Consider the following 17151-nt stretch of genomic DNA (forward strand, 5'->3'; position numbering starts at 1 on the left):
ACATTGTTTTCGTCAAATCTCTGAATAAAGTCAGGAAAATGGCAGCTGTTATCTTATAGTTCGTTTCCGTGTGTGTGTTGCATTTTAGTGTTTCTGATGTGTCATTGTTCTTCTCCTATATTTGATGTGTTTCCCTCAGTTTTAGTTTGTAACCCAGATTTGGGTTTTTCGCAATCGATTTATGAATCTCGAACAGCGGTATACATCTACATCTACATCAGTAACTGCTCTTATCAAAATTTAAACTTTACATACAATCTTACTCTCTTTCATCTTGCAATAGTATTAACACATTTGACTTTTATACACTTTACACAAGTTCCACATTCCAAACTTAAAGACAAATTGAAAGAGTTGGTATTGATTTGTTTCATAAAAAAGAATGGCCAACGTAGATACACGTATCTTGTCTTAGGGAGGGATAAATCCTACTTTGTAAAGGATCACTCTGATTCAAACAAAAAATTCTCTGAATCTGACAGTATCAAGATGCTTGATTTCTTGATTGACAACATATTTGTTACGTTTGGGGGACGTGTTTTTCGACAGATTGTCGGCATTCCAATGGAAACCAATTGTGCCCCTCTTCTTGCCGACTTGTTTCTTTATTGTTATGAGGCTGACTTTATACAGGAACTTAATAGGAAGAAAGATAAGACGTTAGCAATAACTTTTAACTTTACTTTCCGCAATACAGATGATGTTCTCTCACTAAATAATTCAAAATTTGGTGACTATGTTGAATGCATCTATCCAATCGAACTCGAGATAAAGGATACAACAGATACAGTTAAGTCGGCCTCATATCTTGACTTACCTATAGAAATTGACATATGTAATGAGGGTCGGTTAAAACAAAAAATAGAGATGATTTCAGCTTTCCGATTGTGAACTTTCCATTTCTAAGTAGTAACACCTGCATACGGGGTATATATCTCCCAATTGATACGATATTCCCGTGCTTGCATTTCCTATCATGATTTTCTTGATAGAGGGTTGCTGCTCACAAGGAAGCTATTTAACCAAGAGTTCCAAATGGTGAAGTTGAAATCATCCCTTCGTAAATTTTACGGACGCCATCACGAGTTGGTTGACCGTTATGGAATAACCGTTTCACAGATGATACCGGATATGTTCCTTGCGTAGTAACTACAATCCCTTTCCCTTTCATGAATGTGACCTACCGATTTAGACTATTTACCGGATTTGATATAACATGAGCAACACGACGGGTGCCACATGTGGAGCAGGATCTGCTTATTCCTCCGGAGCACCTGTGATCACCCGAGTTTTTCGTTGGGTTCGTGTTGCTTATTCTTTAGTTTTCTATGTTGAGTCATGTGTACTATTGTTTGTCTGTTTGTCTTTTTCATTTTGAGCCATGGCGTTGTCAGTTTATTTTCGATTTATTAATTTGACTGTCCCTCTGGTATCTTCCGTCCTTCTTTTTAGGATGAGGTTAAAATCATCTCTTCGAAAGTTGCACGTACATGTACGTCATGTTTTAGTTGACCGTTATGGATTATCTGTTATAGATGACCGCGCGTACAAACATGTATGTTCCACTAGTCGTAGCTATAATCTCTCTCACTGGTATGCGATCGTTTGTCCTCACATGAGTTCGCCCCTGTTATTTGTTCTTTCAACATTTTTTTTAATAGCCATAAACACCACGAATAGTTATCAAAGGTACCAGGATTATAATTTAATACGCCAGACGCGCGTAAGGTGACAGGATTGGAACGGGAACTACTAGTACTTACCCATTTGAAGGACCTGAGGTAGTCAGTATTTTTTTATGGTGTTTGTATGACTGTTGCTTTTAATTTCAGTGTTTTGTTTTGAGGGAGTTTATTTCATATCTTCAGTGACTGTAGAACGTCCACCATTTGTGATGAAAAATGAATCCAAAATTCCCACTCCTTGTCCATGTTGTCATAAAAATGAATTATATATATATATATATATGTAATTTAAACGCTCCAATAAAATTTGAACTTGGTCATAACCTTAACTTAAGGTTAAAGAAGACACTTTTTAATTATGTCAGCTATTTAATACCTCCTTATCACCAGATGACCTTGTACACATGAATTTTTGTATGTGTCATTCGAAGCCAGGATGCAACTAGTGGTCGTCTTGGCCCCTCTGAGTTTGGCAATGACCTTGCCCTTTACTGGTAGCTGATGTCTCTTTTCATAGTATAATATCGTTAGTGTTCCTTCAACTTATACGACAATTGGCGTCTTCTCAAATATTTTGAAGATATATAGATATTTACCTTTTGTAGTTTTTTGTTCTTCACATACATATTTCCTTGAGATCTAATATACATCACACTCATTGTCATATTTGATGTATTTGCACTTTAATAAGCAATATTGTGTTTGTCGTAGCTTTGATTGAAAACAAAATTGTTAAATTAAGATAAAAATTGATCTGTTAAACAATAAATTAACAAAAGTCCTTGCAAGAATGTATAATTAAGGCATACAATTATAATAGATCACTTATGCAACATGATGAAGCTGCCGCGGTAAATTGAATTGATAAAAGACATACCTTGTATTTTTGTTGACCCCCATTATGATGATTTATTGACGGATTCATGTTAGTTTTTATTGGCTTTCATTTAATTTTGACCTTTTGACTTTCATTCTCATTTTATTACTCCGATATTGCATCGTTACACACACACATTTATTTTGTGTTTCATTATATTTCTTGTTCACATATAAACATGTATAGCTTGCTGTTCGGTGTGAGTCAAGGCTCCTTGTTGAATGCCGTACCTTGACCTATAATGGTTTACTTTTATTAATTGTTACTTGGATGGAGAGTTGTCTCATTGAAATTCATACCCTCATCTTCCTACATCTATTTGACATCAATCTTAAACTAAAGTCTGGTCTGATATGGATTTGGATCAATAATATTTCAATATGTCGTGTCTTGAACATATATCAACTACAACATTCCATTTTCACCTTATTCAAAAGTAATATAATAGTCAATTAGGTGGACTAAATGTTTTTGCTTTTTTAAAACCAATAACATATGTCTTTTTCCTAAGATTTTTCGAATTTCTTGGATTACACAGGAATGTGATATTTGTGACAAACCTCATATAAACTAAAGTAAATAGAGACAAATAACTTAACTGAAAAATAAGCATACATACCTAATATGAAATGAATGATACTGTGTCTATAAATTAGGAGCGGTGGAATGTTTAACTAACCTTTAAAGACCCGTCGAAATTGCATTTAATTGATAAATTCAACAACACTTACCGTCATCTTGATGATATTTTTTCGTTAAATAATCAAGAATTTTCTCAATATACTGCTGAAATTTACCCCAAGGAACTTACTTTAAATAAATCAAATTTATTCGGTAATAACTGTCCTTTCCTGCATTTAGATATTTCGGTTTTAAATGGGAAACTCCACACTAAAATTTACGACAAAAGAGACGATTTTTCGTTCCCTATTGTTAATTTTCCATTTCTAGATGGTGATGTTCCTTTGGCACCATCTTACGGTGTTTATATTTCACAACTTGTTAGCTATGCCCGTGTCTGTTGTGACGTTTTTAATGTTAACGAACGCAACCTATGTATTACTGGTAAATTATTAAACCAGGGATATTGTTACCATAAATTACTGAAAACCTTTACTAAATTGTTTCCATAGATATAAAGATTTGGTTTTGAAGTTTGTATGTACCTGTAGAAAACTTATTTCAAACGGGATAGCACATCCTCATTTTTACGGAAATGTTGTTAACCGTGCCCGGAAATTTAGAAATGATCCATGTAAACTTGTCGTTCCTTTAAAAAAAACTTATTCTAAAAGGTTACTTATTCAACACCGTAATAAGATCATTGAACATCGTTTTTATTGGAATACATATTGATTTTGTTATCAGTAGATTAAAAGCTAACTAAATTTTACTAGTATGTTATATATATACATATTCATGGATCTACAATCTGTCGATACCTGTAACTTGGCATTGCACAAGGTCATGTTTTTCTCTGGCTGTTTATGATGTCTTTACACTAAATCCATTGGATGTTGGATGTGTACGGATTGAAAGTTTATTCTTAGATGCATGATTTTTTTATTAGTTGTTAGTGGCTTTGAACTAGCTGTCAGATAACTGCGAGTACTCTCAGAGCTGTTCATTGTGTCGTTTTGTGTCGGGATGTATAAGTACCCGGCACGTCCACTTATATTTTTGTCCATCTGATGAGTTAAGCTTTTTTCAACTGATTTTTATAGTTCGTTCTTATGTTGTACTGTTATACCACTGTCCCAGGATAGGGGAGGGTTGGGATCCCGCTAATATGTTTAACCCCGCCACATTATTTATGTATGTGCCTTTCCCAAGTCAGGAGCCTGTATATGTAGTGGTTGTCGTTTGTTTATGTGTTACATATTTGTTTTTCGTTCATTTTGTTACATACATAAGGCCGTTAGTTTTCTCGTTTGAATTGTTTTACATTGTCATATCGGGGCCTTTTATAGCTGACTATGAGGTATGGGCTTTGCTCATTGTTGAAGGCCGTACGGTGACCTATAGTTGTTAATGTCTGTGACATTTTGGTCTCTTGTGGATAGTTGTCTCATTGGCAATCATACCACATCTTCTTTTTTATATATACTAGTCAACATTTTGAGCTTGTCCGTTTGCATAACACCTGTTTACTGTTGATAGCTGTCATGTTTGTTGTTTAGTAGACGTCTTTTGATTGTTTGTGGCGTTCGATTGTTGTCTCATTATTGTGTTGCTATAACAGTTCAGATTGCTCTCTCTGTATTTCATGACAATGCGATGCATACGTCAATTCTTTTTCGGTCATTAAAATGAACTAACGCCTGGTCTATAAAATTGCTTACATGACGAGTGCCTGATTCTGAACAGAATAATTTTACAATTCGAGGGTACCTGAGATTATCCCTGGTTTCGAGAAGGGTTGGTGTTATAACTCAGTCTTCCATTTTTTATTTTGAGTTTTGTAAACTGTTTTCGTTTCTGCAAAAGCGCTGTCAACTTGTTTTCGACACTTGAATTTGATAACCCTTTGATGTCTTTAGTGTCTCTTTTGATAAGTCCCAAACAAAAATGCAGACATTCAGGGACAGTTGAAATATTTATTTGAAATCATGCATTTTTTTATTCATTCTTCAACGAAAATAGCATTGAAGCAAGTTGAAAACTAATTAAGGTATATAAAAAACAACTTATAAAAATATCAGGTTGATGATTTTAAACGTTAGATGCAGTTTTTCATTGAAACACACTTCAATAGTGTTATTGTGTTTCTATGCAATTTCTTCTTTTTGATGTGACATTCGTTTTCTTTTTAACATCGTTCCTGAATCTAGAGGTCTTATCCGAAATGTCAAAATAAACAATCATACAAGATCTTGTTTTTTTGTTCATCATAAACACTATTAAGGTTAATATTCTGTCATTTTGGAAAAACAATGCCAAGCTTCATCTTCGATATGATCTTTCTAATTTTAATGTCAAATTAAAGTATTGACCCCAATTTCATGGTCCACTGAAAAAAGAAAAAGATAGTGTGAAGCTCAGGTTAAAGTTTTTGGTCAAGGTAGTTTTTGATTAAGTTGAAGTCCAATCAACTTGAAACTTAGTACACATGTTAACTATGATATGATCTTTCTAATTTTAATGCCAATTTTAAAGTATTGACCCTAATCAAACAATCATACAAGATCTTGTTTTTTTGTTCATCATAAACACTATTAAGGTTAATATTCTGTCATTTTGGAAAAACAATGCCAAGCTTCATCTTCGATAATGATTTCTCACCACTTTAACACTTGATTATAGAACATTTGATATTTATGATTAAAAATATGAATAATTCAAAATGTTTGTTTAATAAAAACAAATATTTATCAAAAATTTACAATAAATGTATTCGATTTTCTTTGTGAGAGAATTTGAATGATCAAGTCTTACTATACTAGTCATTTCAACATTATATTTAAATTTTAAAAAAAGACCGATCACCACAATCGACTATTTTGATAAAAGTTTAACATTTCAGCAATCTTTGTACAATAAATTCAATGGTTCAATATAACAGTAATAGCCATTTGAATAAATATTTTTTCATAATAATAGTTTTATTTTTTCCCAATCAAACGAAGTTGACGGAATGTACACAGACTGCTAGTACCTAAGAATATACCTAAATGAATGAAGGATACAAATAATTCGTTTAAACAGTATATATGCTGTGAAAAATAAACGGATTTTTTATGCCCCACCTACGATAGTAGAGGGCATTATGTTTTCTGGTCTGTGCCTCCGTTCGTCCGTTCGTTCGTCCGTTTGTTCGTCTCGCTTCAGGTTAAAGTTTTTGGTCGAGGTAGTTTTTGATGAAGTTGAAGTCCAATCAACTTGAAACTTAGTACACATGTTAACTATGATATGATCTTTCTAATTTTAATGCCAACTTTAAAGTATTGACCCAAATTTCACGGTCCAGTAAACATGTAAAATGATAGTGCGAGTGGGGCATCCGTGTACTATGGACTCATTCTTGTTTTTTATGAGAAGTTAAGCCTAATTATGCAAATCACATATTCTCATGCAATAAGTATTGGATTCATTTCCAAACCTGAAGTTTTTGTGTTCGTTGTTTTTCAGTCACGTCTGTTGGGATGTTGTTGGTTTGTATTCTGTCGTTATGTATTTGTTCTTGAGTTTCTGTGCAGTTTTCATCAGAATCATAACCTTGGTCGTTGCTAGTATGTCCAGATTTCGTACGAACAGTGCCTGTATTGTCACTACCATCATTATTGACAGTTTGGAATTTTAAGCATTTCAGTTTTGTTTTTTCATCTTTGCGTAACTGTTGCGATTGTCCACTCGCAATTTTAAGTGGCATGCTTTTTGGTCGTCTTGATGACACATGCAAGGACGAAATCAATCTTGGGTTCATTGAAGTATTTGAGCTGTTCTTTAAATTAGGCGTTGCGTTAGCAACTAATTTCTCCAGACTACTTTTTTGATAAGGATAAAGTGCTGCACGAAGCGAACGCTGTTTAAGGTAATCGAATTCTCTTTCATATGCAATACGAATAAGTGTTTCTCTCCAAGCAGCATGCTCAAAACAAATTTTTCTCAGTTTAACGTCTCTTCGTTTATTTCGTTTGATATCAGATGTACTTTTCACTGGAACCATGTCATGGTTTACGTCTGTATAACATGTATAACATTCGCTAATCTTACAACAATTTTGTGAACTGTAATCGCACGTTGGTTGCGTAAAAAGTTTATGACCTTTAGGCCATCTACTGTCAATTTTGCTTCCAGACGTTACCACATATTTTTTCTTTTTACATTTCTTACATTTTCGCCTTGTACCTGTGGTTTTATCTTTTAATTTCGAAACATCAGGGTTTTTCACAACCTCTGGTGGCATAATACTTTCGGTATGGATCTCGACTTGATGTATTTCTGGAGATTTTTCTGCTCGTGACGGAGAATCCGGAAGTAGAAAAATATTTAATCGGTGTGAGGTTGGAGTTGTAGGAACAGTTGAAGTTGCACATTCCGGAGAAGAACATCTTTCAGGGGTAAGCAGCTGGTTTGCTATCGGTGACAGTATTCTTTGACGATTTAAAGTTTGCTCATTGTTTTTCATGATTTCGTGTATTATATTTTCTCTGTGTTTAATATCATGTTTGTTTTTGAGGGCAAATTCTGCATGATCCGACACTTCCTGTTCACTCTCGGTTTCTGAATCTCTATAAAAGTCTTCTTTATCTACTCCCCTCAACATACGTATTGTTTCAAGTAACTCCATTTGTTTTTCTTGCTCCTTTTTATTTCGTTTTTTCAGCTCCGCGACCGAGGATAAATGTTTGGCAGTCTTTAGTTTCAATTTCACTCTTTTCTGAAAGCAATTAAGACAAAATGATTAAATAGATTGAAATACATGTTGAAAATTGCACAATCTCACATTTTCCATTATACCCAGCCATCAATAAAAATGTGTTATTCCGACATGGTTTTATTTTGGGGTGGGGGTGGGAGGGGGTGCATTATCTTGTAAAACAATTATAGATATTTTTTGTGTGCAAACTATAATTAGATAGAGACAAACTATTTGAAACAAAACTGATCGTCAAAACAAAACCATAAATAAAGTCATATGGACTAAATATACAGTGGACTTTTTATATGCGTTATTTCCCTTTAAAAAAGTGCTTACGAAATAGACAACTTTCGAGTTCGATGCATTTCCGTCAAAAACTGTGGTTTTAGTGAACGTCATTTGTGCGTTTAGGGGCGTCGTCACTTCCATTCCAATGTTGAGCGAGTGGTTGGAAAACTATAATTCTATATTGTACGAATTATTCGGCAAATTGAATTTTCAAAATTGCAATACGTTAAACAAATTAAATTAATAACTATGTTGATATATAGATTAGTAAATAAACAATCAAAAGACACCATGCTTATAGTTTGGTACGCCTGATGCCTGTTTCGAGTACATGAGACTCATCAGTGGTTCTTGAAAGCCAGACCTGTTAGGTTTAGTTCTAGAGTGAGGTGTCAAAATCAGTTATGAAGAAGAGCTGGCAAAACTTGTTCAATTGTTGAACTATAAAAACCTAGGGTAGATTGTTATAATATTTACTCTAAGTCATCTACACATGTAGCAAAACTAGTCTATTGTGAAATCAGATGGATAATGTAAAACAGCAACTGTAATATGCGTAGAAAATTAGATGAATTACCATAGTTTTAGCCGGCGAGAATTGTGGTATACTTCCATCATTATAACTCTGTATGGTATCTCCTGATGGTGTGCCTTTTCCAGAATCCCTACTTTCGTTTTTTGATTGACTTATGGTAGTATTACCACCGTTAGGAGTCTCAGACATTGGCTGTTTTAATATCTTGCTGAGTAATGATGGGCCAGCACTGTGACGATCCAGCTTATCCTCTTCCTCCTCCTCAGAATCGGTATCAATAAAAGTATTTCTTCTCTCTCTTGCAGCTTTCAGTTTAATTCTAATTTTGTTTCTCGTTATTAGTTCCCTGAAATATCCCTCGGAGTCAAAGTTATTCTGAAAAATAATACGAATCAATTATTTTATCTTTGATCTCATAATAGGCGAGTGATTTATTTTAAAAAGACGCTTAGTTAACGACTTTAATGCACCCACCTAACACACGGCTGTATTATATATCATTCGAAAGCTGTTAATCTGTACTTTCTGTTTTGCCTGGTCGTAAAAAAATCGTACCGGGCAATTTTTGTTAAATCAAGGTCAAAGGTCATGAAAACACATTCCAATTTTTGCGATTACTAAATAAAACGCCATTTTCTAATTCTTGTACCATAAAATTTTCCAAAAGATCATATGAACTTTATGGAACATGATACATAATTTCCAAATCAAACAAAAAATAAGAGATTCGATGCGCAAAATTTCCCGAAAATTGAAATTTATCACAAATCTAAAAAAATGAAAAATTATTCAAAAAGCAAAGTATATCTTGGGGAATAGATATTTGTATGCTACAAAAATGAATAAATGTATATGTTTTAGGTCAAGGAATATTTGTTTTGTAATTTTAAGATGCAGTTATTAATTATTGTTCATAGAACAGCCTTCTATTGAAGTATTTGCAGTTGCCCAAAAATCTGCCATCTGCAAATAGCAATCATTTTGTTAATCTATGTTAAAATAGCACATCGCTAATTGTGAATATCAGGGAGGAGAATGATTTTCCATAATAAAAGAAGGGGTATTTAACGTAAGAAAAGAATATATGCAGGGTAATTGAGGTTAAAATATGTTTTTTACGAAGTCAAACTTTTTTACTTTTTGTAATCATGTTTAAATGCAAACATTACTTTGCGACTAAATCGTAGGCAACATTGAAATAAGTAAACTTGTTTAGAAACACTTGGTTGTATAAAGTGGGATGTAAACGAACTAAATAAAATGCGGCTGCTTCTTATTTAGTTTACAATCGTGTTATAGTAAGTCATATGCAATGTGTTTAGAAGTTTAATCGCTTTAATTATTGGAATAAAAGATGCTTTGAGTATTTTCTACATAAGCTTTAAAAATACAAATGTACGGAAGCTTATAGGGGCCTTAAGTAACTAGCATAAGGCCCCTATAAGCTTCCGTAAGAAACAAATCAAGTTAGTTAAAACCATGAACAAAATAAAATTAAAGTCCAAGAGACGAACACCAGTCCAAAAAACACAGCATACCATGAAAACGAACACTCCTAACAGCGAATGATCTTATGAGGTCAGGAAGGGTATTTGACTTTTTTCATTTTGTTATTTCACAACTGCTTATAGTGTTTTACATACACAATGACATTGATTCATGGTTTGTGATGTTGATTGTCCCTTTGGTATTATTTTACTTTAAAGACATTAACTTGCAGTAATGAAAATCGGCCAAAAAATCACCTCAAAGTAAAGTGAAGAAGATTAACGCAATAAGACAAATATCCGCGAAAATAACTTAATTTGCTCACGGTGATATATATATAAAAACCAAATCGTTATCATGATACATTTAGCTACACTGATCTATAATTTTAAAACTTTTTACTACTTGAATAGTGACGAAATATATCAAAGGGACATCAAACTCATGATTAAAAACGCACTGACAAAGCCGGGCAAAAAACAAACAAGACAAGCAACAGTATACAAAACACAACATATAAAACTACAGATTGAGTAACACAAACCCCCAAAAAAGATTTTGAGTGAACTCAGGGGCTCCAAAAGGGTAGGCAGATCATGTTCCACATGTGACACCCGTCTTAGCTTAAACATATTTATTTATAGTGGATTGGGAAACAAGTTTTGCAACTTAAATTAATCGCTTTCCACTTTACGGGTGCGAGTGCTGCCTTGTAGCGGCATTAGCCTGCTCTTTTTCGAAATCTACAAAGGTGTGTTTAACGTGCAAGAGATATGGCTCTCTCTTAACACGGGTCAGCCATTTATCGTCCCCTTCCGACGGACTTTTACCGTTTCCTCAAGACCATACTCACAAATGGTGCCAAGGAAGAGCCGAAAATTCAGTCCGATGCACTAACCACTACACCACGGCACTCTTTTACCCATCTTGTGGCTCATGTATTTCCTAACTCGGTGCCAAGCCTTATTCGGTTGGTGACATTCACGGCAGAAATGACGGCAATTGCACCGTACGATGTTTTTACGACCGGGCAACACAGATAGTACAGATGTGTAGCTTTCAAATGATATATAATTTAGCCGTGTGTTAGGTAGGTGCATTAAAAATTAAATTTTATGGTTAAAGTCACTCGCCTATAATGAGTGTTTTGCAAAGTTATACATTATACGAAATATTCAAAAGACATAACAAGAATGGAACAATAGATGCCTCTAATGAAAACAAACCTCGTTGGTGTGTTTCAGTTCCTTGGTTAATCATTACAATAATTCCGTAAATAACTTATCATGATAAGAGATACAGGGACTGATGCAGTTTCCCCAATGACTTGATTTTAACAGTCAAAACTGACATGTACTATCCAACTATGGATAATAAACTCATCATAGATACCAGGATTAAAATTTAGTTTTTTGGCCATACGCACGTTTCGTCTACAAAAAACTCATCATTGACGCTTGATACATATCACACTATCGTTTTCCATCATTTACATTTAAGAGCAGGCTATATGTTTTCAACATACCTGTTGAACGCTTTCTTTTAGATATAAAAAATGTAGACCATTAGCTCTATCTGTCAGTAGAATGTCAATTATTACAATTCAGTTACAGGGTCAGACCAGATGACAGGTCAAATATATTCAATACTCATCAATAAAACAATAACCTTACTAAAAGTGGACATTTGTTTGTAGAAATTAAACCTAGTTTATGCGCACACGGTAAACAACATCTGAAAGGGCATTAACGGTTGAGCGATATGTAACAAATTCTCTCAATCCTTGTTGAGAAAATGCCACGCTTTAAGTATGGAATAGACATGCAACAGCTGAAATACGTAGTACATGGGGTCTAATGCTAATGATTAAATGGCCATTCTCATCACTTCCTATATTTCTAAGTTTTTTTATCGTTCGATTTGCATGTGCATTAATTTCTTTTTCTTCTTAATATTTGTTTTATAGCATCAACTTTAAATCTAACCCTGCTGTATGCTGTAGTAATGCGCATGATCAATACCAAAAATCAATCAAATATATAATCGAAATGATTAGTTGAATAATTGAAATCGTAAATTTATTAACGTCTGCTTAATCGGATCAATTCATTCTTTACTTTCTAGTTATAAATTTACACATATCAGGATACAATTGGCAGATAAAATTCACGAGGGGTTCAAATACCCACTGAAATAAAACAAACACGACTGCAATTATTCTCCATGACAACGATACAATGAATACTAAACAAACGAAAATCTTGAACTTAATTCGAAAAAAAATATGGAATGCTTTTCTTGTTTACACTGGAACTTATAAAAACAAACCTAGAATAATGTTAAAATATATATATTTTTTTAAAACCATAATTAACTTATGCATGAACGACCATTGAATATGATCAATGAACTTTAAAAAATATATGTTTCATTAATATTTCACTTTACCATTTCAGGATAAATAGCGCGCGACATCATAAACATATTTCAAAATGATGTTTATGTCTTTTTTATGTGCATAGGATCGCCAAAAGGCATTATTTAAATGAATGCCATTAGTTATAGATCATGCGGCGAGTGTTCATTCATGCTTATTTTTTTTTTTTATTATATACAATTTTTTCTGTCTTTTGGGAGTGTTTTTATTCATGCCATAGTTCCAAATACAGGTTTAACGATTTAAAAATTAAAGCATACACATACAATGTTATATTAGAGGAGTACACATAAGGTCATTTAAACACACTTTTAGCAACAAATCAACTTTGCTTCAACCGACTCAAATACAAAGGCATCAAGTCAATATCAAGGCAACAGGGTCATGAGGTTTTATTCACCAGTAAATATCTTGAATCTTAGTTGTAGACTTAGACCTTTGACCGATATCTGTTTGACAGATGACGACAGAAATTTACCTAAGTTCAATCCAATCCTTTTTTACCAGATTATGAGCTATCGAATTATCCTTATAACTGGATTTGTACTTCTGTAAAAAAAAACAACTGCGGGTGGCATACGCAGAGCAGGATCTGTTTACCTTTCCGGAACACATGGGAACCCTCCACCCATGTTTTCGATTGAGTTTGTGTTTCTCAGTCTTTGTTTTTCTATGTTGTGTTTTGTGTACTATTGTTTGTCTGTTAGTCATAAGGTTGTCTGTTTATTTTTGACCTTTGAATTGAAATGTCCGATTGATATCTTTTTGTTTCTCTCTTAGATAAAGGAAGATTATTTTGGTATAGGAACTATCGAAACAGAGATAATTTGATTGATAAATGAACTAGTAGATATAAACTCAATACTTTGTGTGCAGGAAGGTCACCTTTGAAGACGCGTTGAAATCATACACAATTCAAAATGGGAAAGTTTTTCACTATAAGAATTGTACCGGTATATATGCGGATGAATAGCGAACAAAATAAATTTGCATGGAAGACACAGAAGGGCATAATAGAATTTAAACTCGTAGAAATTCAAGGCATATATGTATATACATATTGAAAATATTCCTCAAACCTGATGTTTTAACCTTTTATAAACTTCCCATTCCTGTAAATGATATGTCATTAAAGATCATTGTGGAGGTGGCAAATGTAAAGTCTCGGTCAAACCTTACCGGATAGCTCGAACGGACGCCTAACGGATAACTTTTTTTTCAATCCGTTCATGTCCGTTAGACGTCCATTCTTATCCGTTAGACGTCCGTTCATATCCGTTGCATGTCCGTTAAGCGTACGTTTCTGTGTGTGTTACATTGTAGTGTTGTTTCGTTGTTCTTCTCTTATATTTAATGCGTTTCCCTCAGTTTTAGTCTGTTACCCCGATTTTGTTTTTTGTCCATGGATTTATGAGTTTGAACAGCGGTATACTACTGTTGCCTTTATTTATCCGTCGACGTCCGTTCTGTCCGGCGGAAAATTTTGAGCATGTTCAAAACTTTGAACGGACGTCGAACGGATAAAATGTCCGTTGAACGTCCGTTATGCGTCCGTTTTGTACGGTACTCGTCCGTTTCGTTTCCGTTTTGTATCCGTTACGTGTCCGTTATACATCCGTTGGAGGTCTGGAAGATAAATTCACCAACGGACTTTTACCGGACGTTCAACGGATAAAACGGATGAGAAACGGACTTCTACCGGACGTTTAACGGATAAAACGGATGATGAACGGATCTGAAACGGATAAATGCCAATTGAAGACTTTGCGTCAGATTTCTTAAGGTTCATGAATTCTTATTATTCATAATCGATATTAGAGTATAGGCACGTCTTAACAATCAAGCAGTTGTTATTCAGGCCAGACACTGCCCTTTGGCGGAATTTTGAAGAACAAACCAAAACCAGTTACACAGAAACATTTTGAATATTTATGCGATTTACATGTATTATTATTGTCGCCTTTGATTTTTCCGTATATCTTGTTCATCCATTTTATCAGGTACGCTTCCGTTAGGTGTCCGTTTTATGCGATATTCGTCCGTTAGATGTACGTTCGACATCCGTTCTGTCCGGTACGTGTCCGTTTCTCGTAGTACATCAACGGACTCCCAACGGATAACTTTTATTTTCATCCGTTAGGCGTCCGTTCGTGCTATCCGGTAAGGTGTGACCGAGGCTTAAGCCATAAAAGGAGTTCCTATCGGAAATTACATCGTCAATATTTGCCCTCGAAAAAAGACCTGATATATATAAATATACATATTAATTTGTACTTTCTCGTTAATTGTTTCAAATGTCATTTCGAAACTTTTTAAAGCTTTTTAGACAGAACTCGTTTTGCTCGTTGTTGAATATTACAGTTTGTTTTATAATTGATTGATCTACGTCGTTTAATCCTTTGTGGAAAGTTTTCTCAATGGCAATTAATCACTTCTTCTCATGATTAAATCAAGAGTTTACAAAAAGAAGATGTGGTATGATTGCCAATGAGACAACTGTCTACAAGAGACCGAAAGGACACAGAAATTAACAACTATAGGTCACCGCTCGGACTTCAACAATGAGCAAAGCCTATTCCGCATAGTCAGTTATAAAAGGCCCCAAAATGACAATGTTAAACAATTCAAACGAGAAAACTAATGGCCTTATTTTTATAAAAAAAAATAAACGAAAAACAAATATGTAACACATAAACAAACGACAACCACTGAATGACTTAACTAGTATATGATTACCCTTCCGATGCAGATGAAACTACGTACAGCTCAGATGTTAGTTTTCTTTGTAGTCAGGAGCCTCTGGCCTTTGTAAGTCTTGTATTATTTGAATTCTAGTTTCTTGTGTACAATTTGGAAATTAGTATGGCGTTCATTGTCACTGAACTGGTATATATTTGTTTTGGGGTCCAGCTGGGGGACGCCTCCGGGTGCGGGAATTTCCCGCTACATTGAAGACCTGTCGGTGACCTTCTGCTGTTGTTTTTTCTATGGTCGGGTTGTTGTCTCTTTGACAAATTTCCCATTTCCATTTTCAATTTTATAGTCTGCTGTTTGAATTTTTGTCATTTTTTGATTTTATGTCCAATGACTTGCTATATAAAATAAGTTTTTCTTCAACTTATGATTATCACTTTGTTATCTTCTCTCTCTTTCTAAATACAAAATAATTCGGAACAACCAAATATTATCACGCACATTCAGAATTTTAAATTCCTTTTCTAAGCAGACAATTTTGGTCAAAGTAAAGAAAACTGGTTAACAAAGGGATATACACATTCATAGGTCGATAAAAACTGACAAAGAAATGGCAAAAAGCCTAAAACGACGAAAAGAAAAATACAAATACACAAAATGCAAAATTAAAGACAACTGCGAAAGAAAATCCCACATAAATCGATGAAGACAAACGTACACTGGAAGGGTAAGCAATCCTGCTCCAAATGTGTCACCTGTCGTTAAAATTTCTACTTTTGGGGTTTATAATGATCCTTAACATTTTATGTGTCAAACTGATGCTTCAGATTGACCCAGCTGGTTGAGGTTTATGATAAATTTACTTTTCCACATTGGCTAGAGGTATAGGGGAGGGTTGAGATCTCACAAACATGTATAACCCCGCCACATTTTTGCGCCTGTCCCAGGTCAGGAGCCTCTGGCCTTTGTTAGTCTTGAATTATTTTAATTTTAGTTTCTTGTGAACAATTTGGAAATTAGTATGGCGTTCATTATCACTGAACTAGTATATCTTTGTTTAGGGGCCAGTTGAAGGACGCCTCCGGGTGCGGGAATTTCTCGCTACATTAAAGACCTGTTGGTGACCTTCTGCTGTTGTTTTTTTCTATGGTCGGGTTATTGTCTCTTTGGCACATTCCCCATTTCCATTCTCAACTTTAGTACTAGAAACTAATAATCTATAATTACAAAATATTTTAAAATTTGGTATGCCATGTCAATTGTAAATTATGAATATATTTTTGAATTAAAGAAGACGAGAATCGATAAAACATCTTGTTTCTTAGCGTTACAATTAAAAATCAAATATACGTCATGTTAAAGAAAATCAAATTTGTGTATTTGTCTGATTAAAGTAAACAAGTAACTTAAATCTTAGATAAACATGCATTGCTATACCATTGTTTTAATGGGAAACTCATGTAAATCAAGAGTATAACATTACCATATCGCTCATATTCGATACGTTCTGGTAATTCTAGTTCTTGTATAAATCCTATACAACTTATAATGAAGCACCATCACAAATTTAGTAAAGACAATTAGATATAACTGAGGGATCATTAAAGCTTATTAGTTGGTAATGACACAATTGTTAAGCGGTTCTTGTCTTAATTAAGAATTTCATTAAAATGATTGCTTACTGGAATGTATCTCTTTATTACTATGTATGATAGAAAAATAAGAAAATGTGTAATAATTGTCAATGTGAAAGTCTTCACCAGAGTTCTAACGACATTAAAGGAC

At 34.1% G+C, this 17151-nt stretch overlaps 1 protein-coding gene across 1 annotated transcript in view; it reads right to left on the reverse strand.

The window, feature by feature from the left end:
• Positions 1-5179: 5179 nt before the first annotated feature.
• Positions 5180-17151, reverse strand: part of LOC139493512 (ankyrin repeat domain-containing protein 12-like) — a 66049-nt gene continuing 54077 nt past the window's right edge. The window contains exons 3-4 of the mRNA XM_071281995.1: positions 8790-9122; positions 5180-7942 (exon numbers count right to left, since the gene is read on the reverse strand). Of these exons, the coding sequence (XP_071138096.1) occupies positions 6650-7942; positions 8790-9122 (1626 nt within the window). The 3' untranslated portion in view covers positions 5180-6649. The remainder of the gene's footprint in view (positions 7943-8789; positions 9123-17151) is intronic.

This window comes from Mytilus edulis, chromosome 10 (assembly GCF_963676685.1).
Source record: "Mytilus edulis chromosome 10, xbMytEdul2.2, whole genome shotgun sequence".
Taxonomy (NCBI): domain Eukaryota; kingdom Metazoa; phylum Mollusca; class Bivalvia; order Mytilida; family Mytilidae; genus Mytilus; species Mytilus edulis.